Raw genomic sequence first — 25,776 nt, 5'->3', positions numbered from 1 at the left:
AATGCTTGGAAAAAATGTGTAAAGATTTTCCAAATAACCAACTGAACCTTTCTTTCTTCTTGGTGATGATGATGTGTTCCCTTTTGTTTCCATACCCCAGTCGTAACCGTACAAATTTCCCAAATAGGTAACTTGATTCATCACGATTCACCAGTAAGGACTTGGGCAGACCATACTTAGTATGGGAATGCATAGAACGACGAGTACAACAAGGACAACAGATTCCAGGGTTCCTTGAAACAGACGAACAGAGACACACACAGAGAGAGAGAGAGAGAGAGAGAGACATTGGACAGCAAAAGCCTGCAGTGGCCGTGACAACACCTTCAAATTCTGCATTGCAAGGACTTAGCTTGACGTCCACAGCCCTCCCCTCATCAAAAAGACAGCCTGGGCCTGTACAGGTATTCGGCTTTGTAATTTATTTACTTTGGATGTTAATCAAAGAATAGTGGATGGGTTGTGACAATTTAGGAATTCCGGGCTACAATCCGCAGACCTTTCTGCAGAATTTAGCTCGGGATTCCTGCAACAAATGGGGGGGGGGGCGGCTTTCTGGGCCTCTGCTGAATTGCAGATATAAAGCTTTCCACTTGCAACATTAAGTGAAAACTTCTGCAAAAGTTAAGAAAAATTTGGGGGCCGTCTGGGGGCTCAGGATTACAGGTACAGTTCCCTCGTGTTCGGAGATTCATCCACAAGAACTTAGACATCTCCCTTCAGAAGCCTCCTGCTCACTTGCTTCTTCTCGCAGATGCAACCCGGGTACGGATTTGCATAGAAGTTCTCCTCCAGCTTGGGAAATTCCCCTGGTTCCCGCAGATGTGGCACTCCTGTCCTGTTCAAATGCCGCCTCTTTACCTCCAGCTGGAACTCATCCCAAGTGATGTTTCTTGCTTCATACTCGTCCACAAGGCGCACCAGATTTTGTCTGCACTCAAACAGTGAGAGATAAAAATCAGTGCTCACCTAACAAAAATAGGCTTACAGAGAACTTGCAGACCGAACACTGTGTCTGCTTGCAGAAATGAAAACGAATTTTCCAATATTTTCTTGATGAATTTTCACATTAGTTTTCACAAGATGCTCCTAGAATTATAGCTTAATCTTAGTTCAACATTATTCTGAACGGAAGGACAAGCAAATACCCTGCAACAGGAGGGAGGGAACTAGAATGTGTGTGGTTCCTCTACTAGCAGTTCGGACACCCAACTATTCATAGACCTTTGTGCAGACACGGGCAAATGTGCAATACGTGATTCTTAACTCCTAACTAAGCAACTACAAAAATGTGTTTCGAGTGCATAAGCGTCTGCACATTTTGTACATTTCAAAAAATTAGAAATGGTCATGAGTTTGGAGATCTTGAATATTGAATTAATGCCTTCCCATCAATTTTGTAAATCATTACAGCAGTCCCTTTATGACTGCCTGCATATGGAGGATATGGATACAGTGGGCTTCACAAAAGTACATGTGTGCGTTCTTTTGGGACATGCAGGTTCATGTTCCAAGGATTCTGAACTGAACCAGAGGACTTGTATTCTATTTCCAGAGTTTCATCTGAAAGAAATCTCCTCTTACATCTCTGCAGTTCCTTCAAATAAGTCAAATCAAAAAGAATGAAGAAGGATGGAAAAGAGAGGCAAAGCTAATGTGGATGTTCAAAACTGGTTTCTATTCTGTGCAGGCCTTATTTGTTCTGGATGTGGATCCATTATCCACTTGAAGGCTAAAATGGTTTTCATGGAATAGATGAGATGGTAAATGTACAGGAAGGGACTGATCAGCAGCATGTTAGCATGGATGTACAGTTCAGCCAATGCCGGAGCCTCCTCCAGTTCAGCTTGTAGTAGCTGTGCAGATGGAGCCCAACTGCAGGTACAACAGTCGCAAGATGAAGCACCAACTATTGCACCTGTGCTTCACATTTTTATACTCGCTCATCAGCAACAAGCAGAAGCTGCATGAGAGTCTTAGAAGCAGCCCAATGAAGAATTTATCAAAGCATAGTAACAGGAAGCTCTCCCACTATAGCGGCAAACTTATGGTGCCAACATTTTGGTCAGAAAGCATCTCAATCTTGTATTTGAAGATAGATCAGTTATATGAGCCCCTTTTTCATCAAAGTTTGTTCCTTTCATTACCACATTAGAGACTGGACTTCAGTTGCATACTTTTGACAATCAGTTTTCACCATTCCTGAGGTCTTTTCACTATGTTTTGAAAGTAGTATTCCGATAGAGTAAGCAGCATTGCTATCTGGTAGCAACTTGAGCCCTGACTGTGAGCTCCACCATGCACCATGCCTACTTGACATCTTACAGGATAATTCTCACAAGTCATTAACAAAGAAACTAGAGGGGAGAACAACTCTCCACAATGCTGCGAAAAATATCTAGTGAGTTTTCCAATCATTTGCATAATGTCAACTTATTTTAGCAAAGGATGATATTACTTGCACTAGCCAAGTCCCCTTAATTACTCAATAGTCATTGGAAGAAAACATGGCACAATGGAAGATAGCAATGAACACAAGTACAAGAGAGAATAGGAAAGATATTAATTTCTACTATGCCAAACCGATACAACTGATGGCTGGTCATTGTGGCTGTCCAGCAATGCACTCCTACAAGCTATCATAATCATCCAGATGTTGGATGGACTATCAACAATGTGAATGCTCAATATTTGAGATATGTTAAGAGCGTAGTGCCGGAGGTTGGCCAATCATAGACACACGTGGGCTATCTGACTTGACTTACAGCCCACACAATCCGACCAGCAGCCAACTAGTGCCCACCTATATGGCATATGTTAATCCTCTTACTGTTGGCACAAGAGTTTTCACATACTGTTGGCAAAGTGCCCTTGTTGTATATCCCACATAGGCATCTCATAACCATCTAGTATACAAGGCTAGACCCCTTCCAATATCTAAAGCACAAACCTTGACAATGGCCAATGCCCATCATAGCTTCCCTTCATTCGGAGGCCTCAAAACATTGAGCACTTCAAGCATAGACAAGTAACCAAGAGATGGGGATTCTAAATTCTTGCACATCACCTTCTTTTAGAAGGTCGCGAGCTTGTGGCCATCTCAAGGAGCAAGTACATGCATTTGCTGCAATTATATTGTAGCAAGGTTTTTGAGTGCAAAAAGCAGTGTACAAGAAGGGGAAAAGAATAAATAGTGACACTCAATGGGGGTAATACAAGGGAGCAGCAATCCCCTCCTGATAAGCACTCACTGCATGCTTTTAAGTCACCAAGTGCAGGGCATGCTATGAGACAACATGCAATCGATGAGAATAATGACCATGCAGCTCATTCTCATGTACCGAGGCAAGTGCTGTATGTCTAGGATGATGCTGCAATGTTTAGGGCACAGTTGGCAAGTGTTGTTATGATATTGTAACAATTGATTCAGCAACCTAACTTTGGTGAATTCATGCGACCAATTCCCGATGCTAGATAGAAACAAGGTGGTTTTACATTCTACACAACTTAGTAAGGCTCATGGGCAATCTTCTCAATGAAAGGCATTACATGCGCACACACCAATAATGCCCAAATGCACATGGACCTCCAATTCAGTAGCATGTTTGTACACCAAGGAATAATATGTTGCATGTTACTTATGGACTGCCAACTATTCCACAACCCTTACCACTTTCACACTACTTGATAGGAATTCAAACTTCAATATTTCAAGTTAAGGCTAGTAATGCCTTGAGTAGATCTTGGAATGCAAGCGGGCTAAGCTGCCAAATTTCAAGCAAGGTTACCTCCAGTTCAGTAGTATTTTTGTACACCGAGGAATAATATGTTGCATGTTTCTTATGAACAACCAACTATTATGCAACCTTTAGAAATTTAACATTACTTGGTGGGGCTTCAACCTTCAATGATTCAAGTTATAGCTTGTAACGCCTTGAGTAAATTGTAAATCTTGGAATGCAAGGGAACTAAGTTGCTAGATTTTAATGGTTTATATAAACTTCACAAAGATTTTTAATTAGAATGAACTTTAAATATGGTACCCCTAGCTCTTGGTATGGTGACTATTGCATTGACAATGAAGGACTTATACTAGGCATACAGGGGACAAGTGTACAAATTACAAGGTACAAGGGTAGGCCACAAGGAACAAGGTGCATTATGAAACTCCCTCTTCTCATTTATTGGCTTCCCACAACCACATTCTTGGTGATTGGGATCAATTTGCTGCAATTCACTCTCTCTTAGCTATGAAAAATGCAAGTGCAACACATGTGGAGGTTGAAGTAGTAGCCTTATTCTTCTTTCTGGTTGGAAAATCAATTGGGTAGCTCCATGGCTCCATTATCAGCGAGTATTGCTGTTGTTTTCTTATCTACATTTCATTAATCTTACCTTATGCACTTTCACTGATAACTTTTTTGCGAAGAAAGTAATGTTTTCACAGTTTCATCACGAGAAATCCCTATGTTAGTCAGAGAAACAATGTGGGATTGCATGGGAACTATGTAGAACAATTATCAAGGTAAATGTTCTATGAAGCTAGACTCAAATGTTGGTTGACATTTTTAAGATTTCATAGACTAAAGTCTTCATACACATTTTTGAATACTCTACAGCTGGTTGGAGGCCAATGTTCAAGGTGACAAGGCCAAGGTAGGTTCCCAACTTATCAAAAAAAAGGGGGTACAAAAATTGGAGTGATCGTATACATCTGTCCAGATTAGATGGATCGTACTATATGGATCCGTCCACGAAGGAATGCAACCATGGACAAGGCTATTGTGCACCTATGGATCAATTGTGCTGCAAGAAATCACTAGAAATACAACCATTTGTGACTAATTTGGAGCATAGATCAATAATGTAAAGACATACTAAAAGGAACACCAAGCTTCGGGGCCAAGTGTCATGTGTGGTGTAAGAGCACAAACTAGTTTTGTGGTGGATTTTTCTTGCTGATTTTATTGTTATGCTGAATCAAGTGTTTGGCTGAAATATGGTTTACTGCCATCGGTTTCCCAAGGCTGATTTCAAATGTTTTCTGGCATTTATTTCCTACAACACAATTTTGGTATGCAAGGTACTAGGGCTGGTCCCATAGACTCTGTAATGGCTTTTGTATATGTTGGTTTGGTATCATATGGAGCACCATTTCCAATTTTGGAGAGCATGAACAAGGTTTCCAATCAGTTTTTGTCGTGTGAAATGCCATGGTTGGTGAGAGTAACTAATGTAAATGCATTAAGGGACAGAAAGGAACTGATTAGAAGGTAATCCAATCAGTTTTATTGTATGAAGGGTTTTTATTTGTGTGAAACTATTAGCAAAAGCACAAGGACAAAGTAGGACAGATTAGGGGGAATACAAATCAATTTGTCACGAGAGAAGTATGTTGGTTATGTGTGGAATAGATCACAAATGCATGAAGATAAAAAGACTGATTTGGAAGAGGGTGTATAGAGTATCGAGGCCAAAATGATGAGTGATTTACTGCTATAAATTAGAGTTTTCAAGATTGTCTTGTTGCTATAAAATTAGGGTTCATAGAGGGAATTGTGCTTCCAAAACCTTTCACAATTCAGCATCAGTTTTTGTATGCTAATTTGGTAAACAAAGACTAAATGGGGTACCATGGTGAAAAATTCGCCTAGGATCCAACCTGCACATGATACACAACATAGGCCATGGCCACAGCAAGGAACATACAGAGAATGGACATCAAACTCACCTCCCAACCATAGAGCCCCTCATCCCAAGCCTAGGAGGTAGTAGCAAGCTAGGTCATGACGATTGACCATGTCCCAAGAGCTAGAATTCTCATACCATCAACCACACAATCCAAGTACACAAACAAGTCAACCTATGGATCAAGAGTTCAAGCATGGTGATCACACAATGATATGAACATTTAGGGCACGGAATCCTAGAAATAGGACTCTGTTACCTTAACCCTAAAGTGCTCCTAGATTTGCACTAGGTCATTTGATGAACATTCTGACCAATGCTACTAGCACCCATTCGGATATCCCAAGATGCAATACATGGTTTGGGATAAGCGTGGAAGCAAAATCGGTATAGTTTAGATATAGGATACATGTGATGACATTTGACAAAAGAGTTTGCGATCAGTCATTTGATGGTCAACAACGTGTACACTATACTCAATTATGGATTCCTCATGATGCATGGTCATCTTTGGTGTCACAAAGCAATTGCGCCTTAGCATTGTAGGGCTATTGATGTATTGATGCTAGAAAGAAAGTATTAGATACTTTCTTTGGCCAACATCAAACGAGATGAATGTTTTAATAAGGGATTTAATTGTATGTCGACACGTATGGGGTTTATTGTACCCTATACTTTTTAAAACACCATGGATTTTATCTTGGAGCTTCCTCGCACACTGACGAGGAATGATAGTATATGGATTGTATATGCAAGTTTAGAAAGTAAGCTCATTTCATTCCAATGAGGAAGAAGATAAAAGTGGATCACATGATTGCATTGTTTTGTGAGAATGTCATTGAATATCAATGCAAGCTTTCAAAAGAGATTTGCATTTCGTAAGTCAAGTTTGGAAAGCAAGGTTAGCTCTCCAAAGGACTTGGTCAAAACAAAGGAATGTCAATATAGCAATTGACCATCACTATAGTGCATTAGAGTTTACAAAGGGTAATTGACTTCCCGTGCATTGAAAAAGGCTAGTTTAAAAGAATAGGCAAAGGGAGCTTGTTTCCTAAGTTGAGTACGTAGTACTAGATTCCTTTTCTTGTGTTTTTTTTAAAAAAGGCAATCAAGAATAAATAATAATTCAGTCTTTTTGGAAGAGCCAAACGACTGATGCAAATCAGCCCACAACTAGATTAACTGCTCACATGGTCTTCAAGCTGCCTCGTGGGCATCAAGGAACTACCATGGCTGCTTCAAATATTCAATTACAGCCGGGAAACACCCAACATTGTAAGAAGCTAGGCCACAATTGTTTTAACAGGAGTGTCTCTGCATTAATGATTAGATCCATAATATGCAGCAGATCTAGCTATGTGTATCATCAGGACAGTAACATGACTGCAACAAAAGCCAAATCTACTATCCTAGCCACCTGTCCTAACAGTTACAACAGCATTTAATGTTATAAACAGCTTTGGATCATCAACCTTTGACACGTGACTAGCTCAATAAGAGGAATATGTGCTGTCACTAAGATCATGACAGGGAATTTACTGTTGTCACAGTACTTAACGTAGGAAATTCACATGCTTTGCCCGTGATTACAGCAGAAAAACAGCAAGCTGGTGAAAAACTTGTAAGTTTAGATTTTCTTTCTTTTTCCTATTGCACTGGATTAATTCAAAAAGGAGGGGGAGGGGGAAGAGAAGTTTGTGAAATAAGCATGGAATCATGTTTACCGAGAGTGTTTAGTAAAGTTGAAGGATTGTTCAAAAGAAAGCACAACGAATTAAGTTTGCAGAAAACAACAAAAAGATGTGATTTGAGGATCTTCAAAACTTTAAAGAGGGAACAATCAGACTAAAAGCGAGATACAGTGGTAGAGCCCCTAATCCATCAAGTATGCTCTCTTTGTTACCATCCTTGTTTGATGGCTGAATGAAATGTATCCTTTCTTGAGTTTGTTTTGAGATATGTAATTGTGAATATGGCAGAGTGCTTTTTCCAGCCTTAAAGTTAGTTGAGGAAGCCACTCTGTTATCCCACACTTTCAGCTTGATTGTCTTGTTAGCTGTCACGATTGTCATGCTTTGTCATCTCCTGCCTATGAGCCTCTCAGTCTGAGTTAGACAAGGACTTAAGGAGTTCTGACATGACTATCATCTGTTATGACGGAGGAGGTAGCTCATTCTAGAGCAGTCATTTCATTGCTTTTCTGTGCATTTCCTCCTCTAGTCGGGTTTTTGTGTGTATTTCTTGGGCAGTTTCTACACTTTCTAGTCTACCTTCACCTGCCCAACATTGAACGTCCCTATCAGGATTTTTCCTGACCTGTAGTGCCAAGTCAGCATATTGAAACTGCATTAAATGCAGTCTGCCCATATTTTGGGCCCGCAAGTGCAGGTCGGACAGCATTTAGGGATTTAGACTATTTATAGCCCCCAATTGGCTGGTCATCATCTTCTTGTCTTCCACTTGGCGCCTGCACACATCAACTTCGGCATTCTCCTCCATCTCTAGTGCTACCTTCATCATCAGCCTGATCTAGTGCCCTCACTAACACTATGGGTTACATGCAAGGACTGATCAGTCCTCTTCTTATATTCAGCATTCTTTCCTTGTTCAGTTAAAATTCATCGCCTAACAAGAGAACAAAGTGGAGATTGTTGCAAATTTGACCACCCCACGCTGAAACGCATGTATCTGCATCTTAGCATCCTTTGCATCACACCATACACGACGCCTTCTGGCTGTAGGCAACAGCACTTCCACACCAAGCAACAAGGTTTCTACTTCTAGGCAGGCCACAACATGTCTTGGCTAGGCCTAGCATCTACACGGTGATTGTAGCTAATTTATCCTATCTATTGCAGATTTCAGGCCTTGTGGGTGTCTTGCAAGATATTGAAGATGTCTATAACCAATTTCAAGGCTTTGATGATTCAAGGGAGGAGTATTCTCATCGATCATTTGAACAGCGACGGCAAGATTATCACAAAGAATATCACGAAGAGTGTATGGAGATAGAAGAGAGGTTGGGCTGTTGTCACTTGCTTTTGGGGGTCATTTCTCAACCATTGGAGGCCATTTTGGTGAAGGCAATTGCATATTCCTGACCAAGGGAAGCTAATGATCATGGTTAATGCATTTTCTTCTAAAGGTTACAGCCTTTGATGCTCCCTTTGCTGTTATTGAATCCATTTGGGGTTGGAAAACTGGGCTGGCAACTCAATTTCACTAAATTCTCACGACAAATCTTCGAATTCTCTCTCTACAGCATTCTCTCTCTTTCTCTAGCCATTTCCCAAATTTGCTCCAAGTTTTGTAGCACTCCAACTCTTGGAGGTGGAGATTTTGGATGAAACTCTGCTATAAACCTAATTTACAACAAAAATTAAGGTTTAGCAACTACCTCGAGAAGCATGCCAGACATTGAAGACTCCGAGACTTGAATCTTTTAGGGTTGAAGATGATTTTTAGCTGAAATTAGGTGGAGGACCAACCAGCCATAAAATTTGGACCATTTCCACTTTTCTCGAAGTGGGTGAAGATCAATTGATTACCTGAATCAAGGGGCAAGTTAGATTGAAGACTTGTTGGTCACTTTAGACAGCAAGGGGAGTTTGGATTATGGAGGGGATTGGGAGAATCCCATTGTAAATCAACTTCTACTTCAATAAAGCTAAAGAAATACCAAAAGGGGTGCCAGTTTTGGGGCCAACCAAGTGTCCATTGTCCAAAGATCAATAGGTAAATTTGTATTTTCAGTTTTGCAACAAATGCTTGCTATTGTAATTAAGTTGTAATCAGAGAATTACCACCCATCCACTGAAGGAAGGCTGGTTTCAGTTGACCTGCATACAACTGTTGAAGACTCAATCTAGCTCCCTAAGCATTCAAAAACAAGCGGCAAGTTGAGAATTATTGATGCTAGTCACTACTTTAGGCTGGAAATTGGTGTTGGTCACTATTTTAGGGCTGAAAATCAAAGATTTCTCTCTTTTGCTCATTTTCCATCATTTATGTCAAATATATATTGAATCTAGCATTGGAAATTGAAGATTGGAGCCTCAGGTTTGAAGCCAATGTATTGTTGATTGGAAATTGTTGATCCCAAGTCTATATCCAATAAGGTTTAGGGTTTGCATGATTGTCATGCATGCCTTTGTGTTCAGCTGGATTGTGGATGTCTATACCAAGGTTGTTTTACATGCAATTGGAGAAGATTCAATTTGGGCTCCCCTAGTTGTGGAATCAAGGGGCAAACTGGATTTAAGAGTTATTGGTTACAAATTACAACAAAGTGTTCCATATTTCGCTACAAATTGGCATTGGTCAATAGAAAAACTAGAGGCTCAAGGATGAATTCCTTGAGTTTGTGACAAGGCCTTTCCATATTCCCCAAGATCTAGCTATTTCCTTGGTTGTACACAAGATCTTGGAATAATATGAAAAGAAATACCAAAAGGGACACCAAAGTTTTGGGGCTTATTTGGTGTCAACTCATCTCAATTTCTTGAGGGCAATTTAGTCCCAAATGGTAATGTGTTGAATTTTCAAGTTATCATTTGTTGTAATCAAAGTTATTTAGGGTCCCACCACCCTTTCTTGAAAAAGAAAGGCTAGTTTCAAGGCTCATGAATCCTTCCAATGGATGTGAAGTCAAGACCCTCAATTATGTAGCTTTACATGCATCATGCATGTTGAAAGCTTAGTAACATAGGTAAAAAACATACTTGGCACAGTGCACAGACTAAGGATATGGGAAGATCATGCAGGAAGATCGTGCGGTTATGAGTGCACCATTACATCGGTAGCCTTGTGTGTCAAGTGAGACATCCATGCAAAAGCACAAGAAATGTTCCAAGCATAAGATCAATTGAGAAGGGCAAGGTTTATTCAAAATCTTAGAGCACCGAATCTACTTTTATCAAAAATTGAAGAATTCCAATTGGGATTGTTAGCAGAGTATGTCAGCTCATGTGTGAGTCTGAGCATGTATTGTGGGCTGGGCACATTATTTAGGATATTTAGACATTTTTATTTGTGTCATTTTATGGTCATATTGGACATTTATTACTAACCAACCAGCATTAATGCTGGCTGACCTGACATATTTTATGGCATTATTCATACCTATGTATTTTGGGCTCCTCCTCGGTCAGTTAGTTCACCACCTGGAGATCCTGTGGAGAGAGAAGCCGGTGCGAGTGCCCACGCAGCTTGTGACTCACTGTTGTATGCGACAGTCTCGTGTCTGATATATGGATTCCATTTCCCAAGCATACATTTGAGTTCTCATCTATATTGTGTTCTTCAGTGTTCTTTCTTTCCCTTTCTCTTTTGTCTTGTGTTTCAGCAATTTATTACAACATACGTTTACGCTTGCATTGCTGCTCCACTTTTGACATGGTATCAAAGCTCAGGTTCTATGCTCCTACTATTTTTTCTTTGCTGATTTTAAGACTGTTTTGACCATTGCTGATCACGCGACTGCTTCTCTAACCAAGCGACCTATTTTACCTGCATTTTTGCTGACATCAACATTCGTACAACCTGCGTCAATCCCTCTATTGCTTGTGTGTCAGTTCCAGCCTGCATTTTGGTGTTTCTACATCCCCTCCTGGTTGGGCAACTACATTTTCAAGCCGTTTTTGCTATTTCAAGCAGTTTTTGACAGATTTTTTGCTTTTTTGCAGCAGTTTTTGTCTTATTTTGGTCAGATTTTGGGTTCATGTGAACTCTTGCTTTTTACAGTTTGTGCTTGTGGTATGAGTGTGTTCCCTCTCCAAATACCTTATTTTCTCTACTTCTCTTCTAAACCCTCTACAGATGGCTCCTCCATGCACATCCACTGATGACAACTCCATGGATCTGATTATCTTACATGGAATGTTGTGATGAAGGCTTGATTTATACAATTTCAATTATAGGGGAGGCTTTTGTCAGGTTCTAGTGAGGCTCTTGCAGCTTCAGAGAGGGGTTTGAAGAAGAAGAAGTCGAAGACCAATGTTACCACTGTGGGAAAAAATGTCATTTATGGAAGGACTACAAAGAGTTAGCGGCTTCCAGAAAGAAAAAGGAGCAGAAGATGAAGCGGGATGCAAACTCCTCTAACAAGTCATCATATGCCTCTGATTCCGACTCAAAATCCTCTAGCCAAGGTGAAGTCCCAAGCGCGGAAGGGATCCTCTTCTTTGGATCGTGGAAAGGGCTTGGTGGCTCCTTCCTCAGCTGCTTTCTAGTGGTGGTGGTGGTGAAGTCATCCCTCACAACTCTCCCGTATCAAAGAGGAAGTGAGAGGGTGGTGAGATGGGGCAGCCGTGACTCGTCTATATTTCTATACAAATGCATAAGATCCAAAGAGGGACATCCCTAACACATCGATCGAAGTCTCGCAGGTTCAAATCCTAGAGCTAGGATTGACATCCAGGTTCATGATGGGCTGATTATTTGTCAAAGAGTGGGTGGCTTTCGTCTAGAGCTCACATGTGGGAACACTTTGGCTGTCTCGCCAAAGAAGGGGGATCCATGGTCATTTATGCACTGCAGTATTGGTGACAAGATGGTCACATGTGCTACATCAAAGGCATTGTTGACAGCCATTGAGAGTTGCTATGATCTTCTCTATCTTCAAGAGCTGGTACGATCGACATCAACATCAGGTTCTCTCCGAGGCACCTTGGAGGTAGCTTGATCACCCACTGCCTAAGTATCAATGGGTTTACTTGATGGTTCTTTGTTGTATTGACTATGATGAGTCATTTATCATTGTATCATTGTACGTATCAAATCACCCATGATCTGAGAGAGGGTGTTAACAGTGTGTCACCTCATGTGTAAGTTTGAGCATGTATTGTGGGCTGGGCACATTATTTAGGATTCTTAAGCATTTTTATTTGTGCCATTTTATGGTCATATTGGGCATTTATTGTTGGCCAACTAGTATTAATGCTGGCCGACCTAACATATTTTATGGCATTATTCATGCCTATATATTCTAGGCTCCTCCTCCTCAATCAATCAGTTCACCACCTAGAGGTCCCGTGGAGAGAGGAGCCAATACCAGTGCCCACGCAACCAGTGACTCACTATTGTATGCGATAGTCCCGTGTCTAACATATGGATTCCATTTCCCAAGCATACATTTGAGTTCTCATCTATATTGTGTTCTTCAGTGTTCTTTCTTTCCCTTTCTCTTTTGTCTTATGTTTCAGCAATTTATTACAGCATATGTTTACACTTCCATTGCTGCTCCACTTCTGACAAGGGCTTGGGACTATGATCTCAAAGACTACCTTTCAAATAAAGGCCTCTATCTCAAAATTATGGAGCATTGTATTCTGATTTTGCTTTGGCCAAAAGATATAGATCTAAAAGCAGATTTTTTTGCTCCTACCAAAAGATATGGATTGAACAATAGCTTGGATTGAACTTGTTTTAAGTGATAATGCTCTATTAACAAGACATTGTTGGACTGATGCATGCGGAAATATGTTGAGCTAATTAGCTTTTTATTACAGCCCCAAAACTCAATTATTACCAAAGGTTCATTAAATGGTGTGCATTCCTAGAGTGTCTGTGTCCCAAAAGTCAAACCCTACTTTTGGAAGATCCACTCATCTATAAATAGACAAGCTGCCCACCACTCAGGCCAACTCCTATTTCGCAGATTGCTGAAGCCTGTCTTTGTGGTCCACACCCCATCTATGGAGAATATCTCAGTTCGAGCTGCTGTCTACTACTGTTTTCAGCTGACACCTACTGTCAAACAGTCCCTAACTGTTGGCAATTGCTGATCAGCCATATGCTTCTCCGAATCAGGCTGTGCTTGCTGCTGTACGGCCAGTCTCAGTTTGCACTTACAGTTTGCAGCCTGTCATCAGCCTGCCACATCATCTTCAGCACCTGTGCTTCCTGTGCAGCCTACCACATCATTAGCTGCAGCCTGCATTTTGCAGTTTATTATTGTCACCTGGCTGCCACATCACTGGCTGCATTTACAGATTTGCTGCTGCTCTGCTCCATCCGGCACTGATCCAGCCGCCTCAGGGCTGAGTTTGCTGCTGCCAAACATCTTCAGAGGCTGGCTGCTGCGTTTCCAGATCCATCAGAGTACAGCAATCTCTCCATCTCACACTCTCGGCCCATTCCTAGAGATACAAAGGTCGAAGTTAAGTATTCGCCTTTGCACAGTGTGTTTTTTACATTGAGCATTGTCTATATTCATTATTCTTCATTTATCTTTAGTGTTCATTGTCTGAGTTATCCTAACCCTACTAAGTTATTTTATCTATCTGTGCTTTGACGTATGATTGTGTTTGTTGTCTATAGATGAATTTTTCTTTACAAAATGTAGAATGTGGGAGCAATTGAAGGCTGGATAGACACATGCAAGGTCTACAAGATAGAGTCAGTGGAAAACCACGAGATAGTGCTAGGAAATGCATTGATGTACATGTATGTCAAACGTGGTGAGCTTGCCAAAGCACAAGGGTTCTTCTAATGGGCTTCTAATAGAAAATGTAGTCCCATTGACATCCATGGCTGGATACACATCTTTGTAAGCTGAAAAGGGTTTCAGCTCATTCAAGAAAATGAGACCCTAAAGGAGGATGTGTGGAGCCAGATGATGTCATCATGACTAGTTGTCTTCTCTGAAAATATTAAGTGGAGCAAATTTACTTTACTACTATGAACACTATCTATTGCTCCTTGCAACTTCAGGACACCACAATTACTTCAAAATGCTACAACTGAATGGTTGATCTTTTCAACCATGCAGGTCACTTTGACAAGGCATTAAGTGTGCGTGAGAAGGCTCGGGTAACCCAGATTCTAGTTTATGACATTATACACATTAAAAACAAGTAAATTTGGAGCTCAAGGGACGTGGCTATAAGCATGTGTCCTATGCAATTGATAAGTATGCTGCAGCACGTCTGTAGGAGCGGTCTATCTACTGCTACTGCTACTAGCATGCAAGAAGTGGACAACACAAGAACTAAAATATGGGTGCTAGGCAATATGTCAAGATAAAGAGTGTCAAGTGATGCAAGACATAGACAAGGCAACAACTAGAAAAGGAGTGAAAATATAGTGAGATACAAAACCACAAATCCTTACCAAATGAAGCAAGGTAAGTTACTTTTCATCAGCTAAAGAGAGGTTCCCCAAAGCTTGAAGGCAATGAGGCCCTAAGGCTATAGATAGGCCCACATGACACAAGACTATCCTGATTTGCTACATGTCTACGAGCTGCAAGAACCGTAGCAGTAGAAAAACATGGCATCCCACCCAAGTTTACTCCTGAACAAATGGTCTTGAGATGTCCTCAAGTCTTCAAAGAGAAAAATCCTAGGTTGGAAGCAAGCTAGCAGGCAATCTATAGTATCACAATCTAATAGCTGTGAGGTCCACAACATACATTCCAGCATACCGTACATATAAGTTGCAGACAGGAATCTGTCCTACATTGTAAGAAACATGCTAATCAAAATCCAGTAGTATAAACCAATAGGTCCAGCTGCATTACCTGTCAGGATTGATTGTCTTTCGATAGCCTTCAAAATAGCGGTGACCCTGTACAGCCTTTGCCATATTTCCATCATAAGTGTACACAAAGACATCACTCTCTACTGCCAGAATATGGTCCAGACCAGCTAGCCTATTTTGAAATCCTTTTAAACTGGACAATTCTTTCTCAGAAGCTAGAGTTGAATGTGAATATACATTCGGAAAATGTCTTTTCAATGCTTCCATACTGCCATTACCAAAGAGATTTCCAGCCACAATATAGATCTTGGTAGATGATGGATAACCCAATGCTTTCAGAAAGAGACCAGTTTCATGAGGTGTCAAGGGACAACCTCCAGATATTCGCTTTTCCTCCCCATCAATTTCCTTCTCTTTCCAGTGCTGCACTTGGTAGCGCATGTCACGAAGCTCTGCAGCTTCTTCTGCTGTGAGACCATGAGTACAACCCGTAAAAGCAAGCATGTCTTTTTCATACCTGTAGCAAGGAGCCATGCCGGAAGTGAGGACATTTCAAAATCAGACTATGATGCCAACTATCTAAAGAAATATGTGTATTACCTCAAGTGAAGGGCAATATAACGACCACCTCCTCGAATCCTTTCCACAAGAATCTTTGCAACTGCCCTAATAGGCTCTGCAAATCTTAAAGCTCGATAGTTTACCAGACAACGAAGGCGCTGGATAGAATCAGGCAAGTCATTATTGGCTAAACGTGAATCTGCATGTGTAAAATACAAGACTTCATGTTCTTTGAGAAGTGGAAGAATCTCGTCTGTGTAGTAGGAAGCCTGTCCCCAACGAAAAGCATACAGAACATTGAGACAATTTGAACAATCTAAACAAGTTAAAATGTATTTTATACAGGTGTGATCACACGAGTATACCTGGGACCAAGAGATAGGTGCTTTCCTTAAAGGTTCTACATCTTTTAATGATGAAGGTAAAGATTCCACTATATGTACATAATCTTTCAAAGAATCAATAAAATGCTGGACATCGAAGATATCTCTGAATTCACTGCAAGTAAAAACGTGCACAGATCAGCTGCTGGAATAAGGGCATCATTCCACTTCCAAACACAGTTTAGACTATGTAAGACTTCGAACCTTGGATCAGCCCAGAAAGACGTGTGATCCAAAAATGGTACCACAAGAGTCGCTTTCATTATTCTCGCCACAGCAACCATGTCACATATCTGCACATCAAATGTGGAAAAAAGAATGAAGCAATAAATAACTCCTTGCATTTTATTGATCGATTCCAAGAGTAAAAATCTGCCTGACACTTACTCCTGTCCGCATTTGATTCAAACCACCATTTGCGTTGACCAAAATGTAGCCATGTGTTGCATTCCCTGGTGCTGTAAGCAGAATGCGAATTCATCAATAAAAGGATCTCTAGCCTTATAGCTGTAGCCTTTAGATATAACCCAGAAAGGAAAAGCACAAGCTTTATGGCAGCTTTACCCTTGTGTTTTTTTAGAGGTTCAATGCATTGCATGTACCGTTCGCTACCTGGACTGGACCAGAGCTGATCAGTCAATGTCAAAACCTGAACCAGTTTCACCAAGAACATGAAAGTATAATAACATCAGTGCTGCAACCATTACAATTAATCAGAGAAAAAACAACACTGATCCAATCCACCTGTGTTCAAAGTAAAACAGAGGATTGGAAACCATGACACCAATGAAATGAACTTCAGACCATACCCTGGAAATTGCATCTTTAGCTGACATTCCAACAAATACCTGCAATGCACCGGACAAAGAAGACGGTTGGTCATAAACATCTTCCAAAGCAAGGTAATTCACTCGTGACCGGCTCATAGTATTTATGAATGCTTCATTGAGAAACACCTGCACAGAATTGCAACACCTCAGCAAAAAATATTGAACCCTCAAAAAAGGACGATAACTTTAGCACACCATATGCATTTCTGAGGTCTAACCGCAGTTCTTAACTCCCACCAATAATCTTCTCTGAAGGTAAATGCAAGCATCCAAATCTAGTGGATCCAGCATTAAGTGGCTTATGAATTGTTAAACAATGCAGGCAGCATCAGAAAAGTAGCATTGCACTAGTGTGTCTGCGTAGACACCACCATGGCCAGTGCACATGTGAGATTTCTGAATACTTCTATGTGCATTGCAGCTATTTCAGAATGACTCTTATCATGGCAGAGTCTGCCGAGGCCCCTGAACTACAGCTTTGTGAATTGGAACCCTTCAGAATGTGCGTGCATGGTACAGCAGGAGCTTCAAGAGACCTGGTGACAAACGTAGATTTGAAAGGACATATACCTTGATCCCCGAAGTTTGCCTGGAGTGCTGACCAATCCATCCTATGGTTATGAATTTTCCAAGAATCAATGTGAAGATGAGGAGTGTGCTAAGTATTAGTGCCCATTGCCTCCAACCCCTTTTCGCAGTAAATCTGCTCCAGAACATTGCAGCATTCCTCAATAAGCACTCCCCATGTCCAAGTCCATGTGCCTGCTCTAATCTGTTACGTGAGAACTTCTCCAAAAGCTCATCCGACCCATCACAGCTGTCTGCTCTACCATGGCAGGAGAGCAATGTCAGGTGGTCTGCGTCAGGTCCTGCAGTCCTTTTGAACGAGGTCGATCGCCGGCTCATTGGACTCTTCATGCCAGATATACGCGGGCTGTGCACAACTTGGGCCAAATCTCTTTCTTCTGCAATGAGAGAGACCACCCGGCTTCTGCCTGTGGCCCAGTGGTTGCCCATGTTGTGGGCAGGGCCGGCAGGAGTGGGAGGAAGAGGGCAATGATGAGGCCAATGACGATGACAAGGATGGCAATGAGGAGGAGGAGGAGGAGGAGGAGGCAGGCTGATGATGGCGTTGGAGGAGTTGTTGTTGTTGATGATGATGATAATGATGATGATGATGATGATAGGGAAGCAAATGCTGGTTGTGTGTGAGTCGAAAGGAGCTGCCTGTGAGAGATCCCAAATCCAGCTTTTACAGTGTGGGAGGAGGACCCCAATGTATATGAGAGAGAGACACACACCCAGAGAGAGAGAGAGAGAGAGAGAGAGCTCTGTGTACTATTGATCTTCTGGTCTCAGATGCAAAAGGAAGAACAGGGGGTTGGTCTACGGTCCTCTGGCTCTAAGGTAAAGGACCCTTTGGAGCAATACCCAGTAGCAGGGCAATGAAATGCTGGGGCGTGCGCGTCTCGATTGTGTAGGTGCGTGCGCGCGCGCGCGGGCGCGCGCGTGTGTGAGAGAGAGAGAAGATAGTAATGCCGGTGTGGAGTGACAGGAAGGGGAAAGACATCGCAGAGAAAGATGAGACGTGCTTCTCTCTCTCTCTCTCTCTCTCTCTGTGTGTCGGAGTTCCATATGTTTTATATTCTTATCGGTCAATGCCCTGGTTCTTCTCCCTTCACTCTCACGATTCACCCACAGGTCCACATATTCTTTTATTCCCCCCCTTCTCGTTGAAATTTTTGCTCTCTTTTTTTTCTAACAAATCACATTTTTTTTTCTAACAAATCACAAATCTTCTATATAGTTCACCTAGAAGATTTTTGAGATTGAGGCTATAACAATGAATTGGTCACAAACCACATGTGTAAAATGCTCTTGGAGAGCCATAAAGTTTTCACCTTTTTAGGTTGTCAAAATTGTTGCTCGCTTGCTTTTGAAAGTCTTTTCACACATAAAATTTTATATAATATTTTCAAACGTGCAATAGAGAGGAGGTGATAGTCTTCTTTCACCATTGGACCTCTTGAAAGGAAGTCGAATGAAATTTTTTAACATGGCAAATACATGTAACTTTGATTTTTAAAATCCTCAAAATTTTCACATCCCAGGTTTTTATGTTGCTGCTACAGATCTTTTTTGTCAACATTGCCCTCAATGCTTCAACACCTTGTAACAAATAATGTTCAGTATGCCATCATTATCTAACAACCAATACTTTCATGACAATCACCTAAATTAGGTCAAGGCATTTGTTACTTCCATTGTGATAGAATAAGGAGTTTCAATACCATAGCAAGATATCAATGTGTCAAAATGTCCAAGTCAAAAGTGCATTCCAATACAAATCATAATCAAAAGCTAGTTGCTCAAGTGGGGTTCTCAAGGGTCCTACTTAGGGTGACAAGACCAACATCATTTGAGGTGAAGTTTAAAAGTGTTATAATGTGCTTAAGCTTTTGAAGTTACACATAACTATGCCTAAGCTTAATGCAATGAAGATTTTGAAGTTGAGAAGTAAATGGTACAATATTTTAAATAAATCCGATTGAATATACCTTACATCCTGTTCAAGCAAACAATTTACTTAATAACAAAAAAGGTGCTTTTGACCCATCTGAAAATAAAAATGTGAATGAATTTGCAAAAATAACATGAAAGGGAATGAAATTTGGCTTGACAATTACCATTTTTTTCCACAAAGTAAATGTTATAAATCTGGTGCATGGATGCACTTGTTCTCTTGACCCTCCTACCATCTATCTATCCATAAGCAATGTGTGCTCCTCTCTCAAATAACTATTGATGTCCACTCGTTAAGGTTAATGACATGTACTTACGATCCATATTTAGTTAATGTGGCCTAGTAGCCAAATGCAAGAATAAAGCATTATGAACTAGTTCCTATGTCTCATATGACAAAGAGGAAAAAGAGATTTAGACTATTGGCCCATCCTAGCCATGGTCCTAGGAAAGGAATGAGGGAGAGGCATGGGACAACCTCATGAGGAGATCACTTGCTAGAGTTGTGGTCAACCTAGCCAGATATTCCTCTAGATGCCCTAAAAAGCAAGAAGAATAAAATGGTAATAAGGTTTATTAGAGGTACCTTGAGTGTCATATCACACACATATATCTCAATTGCCCTTGGCAAATGGCACTAAGAAGAAACATTCCTATACCTTTAGTATCATTGAACTTGTTTGGCAGTGAAATGGTTATAAAAAGGCCTAACTTGATGTCCCTCAATACCATCATAAGAGCACAAAATAAGAAGCTAGGTGTAAGCATACCAATTCCCTCAATAATAAATAGCTCAACTATTGCAAGGATGAAGAATGGAAAGAAGATGTCTCAAAGAAGAGCTTCAATAAAAAAACCTAAAAAGTGAAAGTGACACCACTCAACTCATGAAGCTTGATAAACCAAGTGTAGGAAGCGGGATTATATGGGATTATACATCCTTCATATAGCCATACAAAAACATGCACTAGTTGGAGAATACTCTAACCCCAATCAATAGTTAAAGACAATAGAAAAGGTGAAGAAATTGAGAGATCTAGCTCTCTCAAGAATTCAATGGCCATCCCTCTAGAGAAGAAGAGTCAATAGTTTCATTAGAAAGAAGTCATCGCATTCCTAGGAGGAATATATGCAACATATTTGAGGACATAGACACAAGTATTATTGCCAAAGCAACCTTAACTGAGTGAGCATACCCCTACAAGTGTCGTTGAATGGAAATTCAACCATCTAGAGGACCTTCAAGGCTTGGATAGAAGGTGATGAAGACTAGACCATTTATATGGATAGAGAATATTATTTTAGCTCACAATTACCAAACCTAACATGTAATAGAACCTTAGGAGCTCTAGGAGTCTGTATCTTTTGGTGAAAAGAGGTTGAACTCAATGCCATGCTTCAAATTTTACCTCTAGGCAACACAACTAAAAAGGGAAGGGCTAAAGCCAGCATTGTCAACAACCAAGTAGGGAGCTTAAGAATTGCCTAGTGCAAAAAACTAGATTGCATTTTTTAGTGACTCTGGTAGTAATGAAACATATAAACTATTACATACTCCTAGGAAGACCCTACATGCACAATGTTAAACTCATAGAAGTTTAGGGTAATGGCCTAATGTTCTTTAGCAATGGGACAAATGTGGCATGGGTTGAGATGGAAAAGTGAAAAACCTCATTAGGAAATGAAGGCCTTGCACCAAAGTCAAATAATATAAACAAGTATATTCCAAGTCGAGAGGAAGATCAAGATTGGATGCACGTCTTGGCCATGTTAGACTTGCCATTCACTACTTTAAAATATTTAAAGAACAACGAATCTCAAAGATCACCATGGCACATGCACCTATATATCACATTGCTATAGACATAGACTCAAACTTTGAGAGTGAGGTTAGGAGTGTGCCCTCAATAATGTTGAGCATGGGATAATAGGAGACACGTGTGAAAATATCCCAACTAACAAAGCTAGACCTCGAAGACAAACATGTTGTGTATCTAGCCTACCTTAGGATCAAACTAGTTGTAAAAAGAGACTACATAATAGATGCTCTAATTGAGGAATGTATTGACTAAAATACCTTGACTTGTAAAGCATGGATACAAGTAATCAACCTAAATTGGTGCCAATAATTGCAAAATCAATTGAATCAAGGTATCAACCAAAATACCTCAACTTGTAAAGCATGGGTAGAATCGATCAACCTAAATTGGTACCGATAATTACAAAATCAACCTAGTTGGGAGAAGATTGAAGGGGGAAGCCTTGAGTGGAAGCACACGAGTGAAAGTAAGAGCTGTGGTGGAAGGAGCAAGAGACACAGGATTGGGAACTCCAATAGTTACAATGTGTAACCAGCCTTTCCTTATTCAAATGTCACGGAAAGAATAAAGAATGAAGTGACAATGATGGGTACCCGCCACCTATAGTGCACATGTGTGCGGGCTCTATTAGTGTAATGAATACACGAGCAGTTTGGTGTAGATGCCTTTACCCTCAACAACCTCCCACTTAAAGGTAAATGTGTCCCTAGTGAGGAGAGATCAAGAAAAAAGTGACAAACTACAAATGTACATAAAGTACAACGGGACAAGGAAATACGCTTTTAGTTAGCATACTTGCAAGATTTTAGTTAGTTGAAATCTTTACAAGCTCAATGGACTTGTGCTCGATGACCTCTCAAATAAAGTGGTAACACATCTCAATGTGCTTTGTCTTCACATGGAAGAGCACAACTGAATAGCACTCATAGAATCCGAATATAGTGTAGGGATCACATTAAAAATACCAAGGTCTACAACCAAATAGCCTCCTTGCAAGCCTCAGTGATTGCAACATACTCTACCTTTATAGTGGATAGGGCCATCCATTTTTGTACCCTAGACAAACAACATCTCCAGGAAAGGTGAAAGCATAGCCAGAGATGGACTTCCTACTATCTGCATGTCCTACATAAGTAGAGCTAGTGTACCCCACGACTCCCGTGTCCCGGTCACCATAGCATGTGCACATATCTACAGTGCTCTTAAGGTACCTTATGATACCCTTCATGGCATCCCAATGCCACCTGCCAAATGTAGCCATATAGTGTGCCACAGCTCCCATAGCAAATGCTATGTCAAGAGAGTGGTGTGGACAATCAGTCTAACATGAGAAGGTAAAGAATAACTAATAGGCTTAATATCTTACATATGAAATCGCTCAAGGACCTTTTGGATGCACTCCTTCTATGAGACAAATAAAGAAGCCCCTTAGAGCAATTGCGCGTGATGCATATCCCAAGAATATGTAAGGCCTGTTCCATGTCCTTCATCTCAAAGCTCTTCTTGAGCTGACTTTTCAAGGCATCCAGCTCAGTGTGAGCACTCCCAACAATCAACATATCATCCAAATGGAGTGCCTAAATCATAATGTTGCCATCCCATGCCTTCTTTGTGTATAAATGCAAATCCATACTATTGCAGGTATATCCTTGTGAGTGCATGAAAGCATTGAGCTTGTGGTACCATTCTCTAAGTGCCTATTTAAGGCCATTAAGGCTCTTTCTCAACTTTCACACTAGATATTCCTTGCCATTTTCCTCAAAGCCCTTAGGTTGGTGCATATAAATCTCACCATGCAAGTCCCCTTGTAAGAAAGTTGTCTTGGCATCCATCTAATAGAGGTCTAGATCTAGCTGCACAACTAAAGCTAATATCAAGTGTAGGGTAGTCATCTTGACTACAAAATAGAGGAATTCATCGAAGTCAACACCATGCTCCTACTTCAAACCCTTGGTAACCAATCTGGCCTGATAGGCTGGCTTAGGATACCCATGAGTACTCTTCAACTTGTGCACACCCACTTGCATGGCAAAGCACGCTTTACACGAGGCAAAGGAAGCAAATCCCATGTATGATTTGTTAGTAGCGAGTCATACTCTAATTGCATGGCCCTCTCCCAAAAGTGACTATCACATCTGCACACGGCCTCATCATATGTAAGAAGCTCACCAATATCTATCACCATATCATAATCCATAGAGCGTACGAACCAATCAAGCTGACATCTATCTCTAGTAGACTGTTGCAAAACAGGATGTGGAGCCTATACATCCTATCTAACATCAGGGTCCTGGGCCACTAGAGCATCAGCTATTGCAAGTTTTCTAGTTTTCTATACAGTAATAGGAGGCTCCTCTTATAATACCCCCTGCATACCTCAACAACCTGCTCAGGCTTCTTATACATATTCTCCTCATGGAAAACAACATCATGGGCTGTGAATAACCTTTCGAGCCTGTAGATCCGATAGGCGATAACCCATCTCACCTTCTTGGTAGCCTAATAGTCAAGAGAAATGTGTGGGGATCGATTAATCAAATGTACGATAGTAGTAACTCCATCAACCCAAAAATGTTGCTATAACCTTACGTAGCTAAGCATACTATGAACTCACTCTTGAATTATCCTATTCATGCACTTGGCCATGCATTTTGGGGTGGGGTGTATGGGGTGATCAACTAATTCTTAATACCCCTCTCATTAAAAAATAGCTTAAAGGCTTTAGAGACATACTCGCTCCCACTGTCAAATCATAAGCATTTCAACCTATACATAGACTAGTTCTTAGCAAAAGCAAGCCAACGTTGAAACATAGCCAAAACTTTTAACTTTATGGGGCATGCCTAAACCTTATGTGAGTAATCATCAATGAAAGTAATAAAATACTTCACACCACCTAACAACCTGCAGGGCATAGGTCTACAAACATCAAAATGAACAAGAGCTAGAGACTCACCTATGTGCATAATGCCAGACTTCTCATACGAACTACATGTTTGCTTTCCATAAAGACAATGATCACAAGAATCAAATCACTTATAGTCAAGGGATGGAAGATACTACAAATGAGTAAGCATTTTCATTCCCTCTAATGACATGTGCTCAAGGTGACGATGCCATAACGATATATGTGGTATTGCAACCACTACCAAAATGTGGTCGATAGACCTAGATATAAGTAAGGGATATAGAGTGCCATACTTAGCACCTCATGCTAGGACAATATTCCTACAGGTAAGCTTCCATAAGGAATCACCAAAAGAGACAACATATCTTATATCATCCAACCGTCTAGCTAAAAGTAGGCTTTTAGTCAAGGCTAAAACGTGGCATACATCATGTAAAGTAAACATACTACCTTAAGGAAACTATAGTTGGACATCTCCAATACCAACAATATCCAATGCCAAGTCATTACCCAACCAATCTAATAGATCTTGTTATGCTACAATAGGAATGGAACCACTCTCAATGAGGGGTGATATGAAATAAATCCCCTGAATCAATTAGCCAACACTGAGTATAGGTGGATGAGATATCAGTCAATTGCAAAACATCAAGAGAAGAAGCTATAAGTATGTATTCATCATTAGAAATAGTCTGCATGACACTAATCTCTTCAATCTTGATACTAGACTTGCTAGGGATAATGCTATGATCATCATTCTTTTCTTGCACTTTATCATTTTCCTTTTCCTTGCACTTGTCATCACACATTTTATGGCACAATGACTGAATATGACCTTGCTTCCCACAATAGTGACAAGTCAATATGGACTTATGGCCACGAGACTTACTATAAGACTATCCATGTGATTGAGAATGAGAATTCTAAGAGTCTTTTCCATAGTGATCATTACTACTCCTACCATTATTGCCTCTAATTGCAAAGGATAAGAGGTGCAGGAAGCATCTACATTCTTTCTATTAGCCTCTTCATCAAGAGTGCACCCTCTACATCCTACAATTTAAGCCCATTAGTAGGTATATTTGCACACATAGTAGATGGAATGTATTCCATGCTTAGGCAATATAACCAACAAGAACAAGGGAGGAGATTTTTCCTTAAATTCAATCGCTTGTGAAGATAAATGGTTGAAAATAGAATGAAACTCATTTAAGTGCATAGACATGGAAGTCCCCTCCATACGAAGGCCCATGAGTTGCTTCAACTAGTACATTTGAGAGTCACGACTTTGCTTATCATAGACATTACGAAGCTTATCCCATAACTTGCCAGGCGATCTACCCACCAAAGACAACATTATAGTAGACCTGCTTAGAGAGTAACAAAATGATTGTAGACTTACATGACTCGTCTAGTTTAACCCAATCCTTTGCATCAAAGAATTCAAGCTTGACACCCTCACGTCTCAACGACTTATCTACAATTTTTGCACTAGAACTTGCCAAATTTGTGCCTTTTCTAATAGCTGTAGTTGGTGCCATCCAACTTCTCAATATTGAAGATAGCACTATCCTTTGACCCAC

The 25,776-nt window shown here is 40.6% G+C and overlaps 1 protein-coding gene across 3 annotated transcripts; it reads right to left on the bottom strand.

Moving 5' to 3' along the window:
* Positions 1-399: 399 nt before the first annotated feature.
* On the bottom strand, positions 400-18,557 carry LOC148018162 (O-fucosyltransferase 35-like). Of its 3 annotated transcripts, none has more exons than XM_087662251.1 (9): positions 17,513-18,557; positions 16,922-17,068; positions 16,677-16,761; positions 16,500-16,570; positions 16,317-16,405; positions 16,095-16,227; positions 15,769-15,998; positions 15,209-15,685; positions 400-931 (listed from the first exon to the last, which is right to left on the bottom strand). In XM_087662251.1, exons 1-9 carry the CDS (start codon positions 17,957-17,959, stop codon positions 706-708), a joined length of 1,905 nt encoding a protein of 634 aa, XP_087518377.1. In that variant the 5' UTR covers positions 17,960-18,557; the 3' UTR covers positions 400-705. The 3 variants fall into 3 exon arrangements, with proteins under 3 accessions (XP_087518377.1, XP_087518379.1, XP_087518378.1); XM_087662253.1 differs by having other exon boundaries at positions 16,922-16,960; XM_087662252.1 differs by having other exon boundaries at positions 16,961-17,068; positions 17,513-18,556.
* Between the last annotated feature and the right edge of the window lie 7,219 nt (positions 18,558-25,776).

The sequence above is a fragment of the Lygodium microphyllum genome, chromosome 21 (genome assembly GCF_053477565.2).
Source record: "Lygodium microphyllum isolate KBCC chromosome 21, Lygodium_microphyllum_v1.1.10, whole genome shotgun sequence".
NCBI lineage: Eukaryota > Viridiplantae > Streptophyta > Polypodiopsida > Schizaeales > Lygodiaceae > Lygodium > Lygodium microphyllum.
The sequence above is the reverse complement of the archived record's forward strand: the minus strand, read 5'-3'. Positions and strand labels throughout refer to the sequence as shown.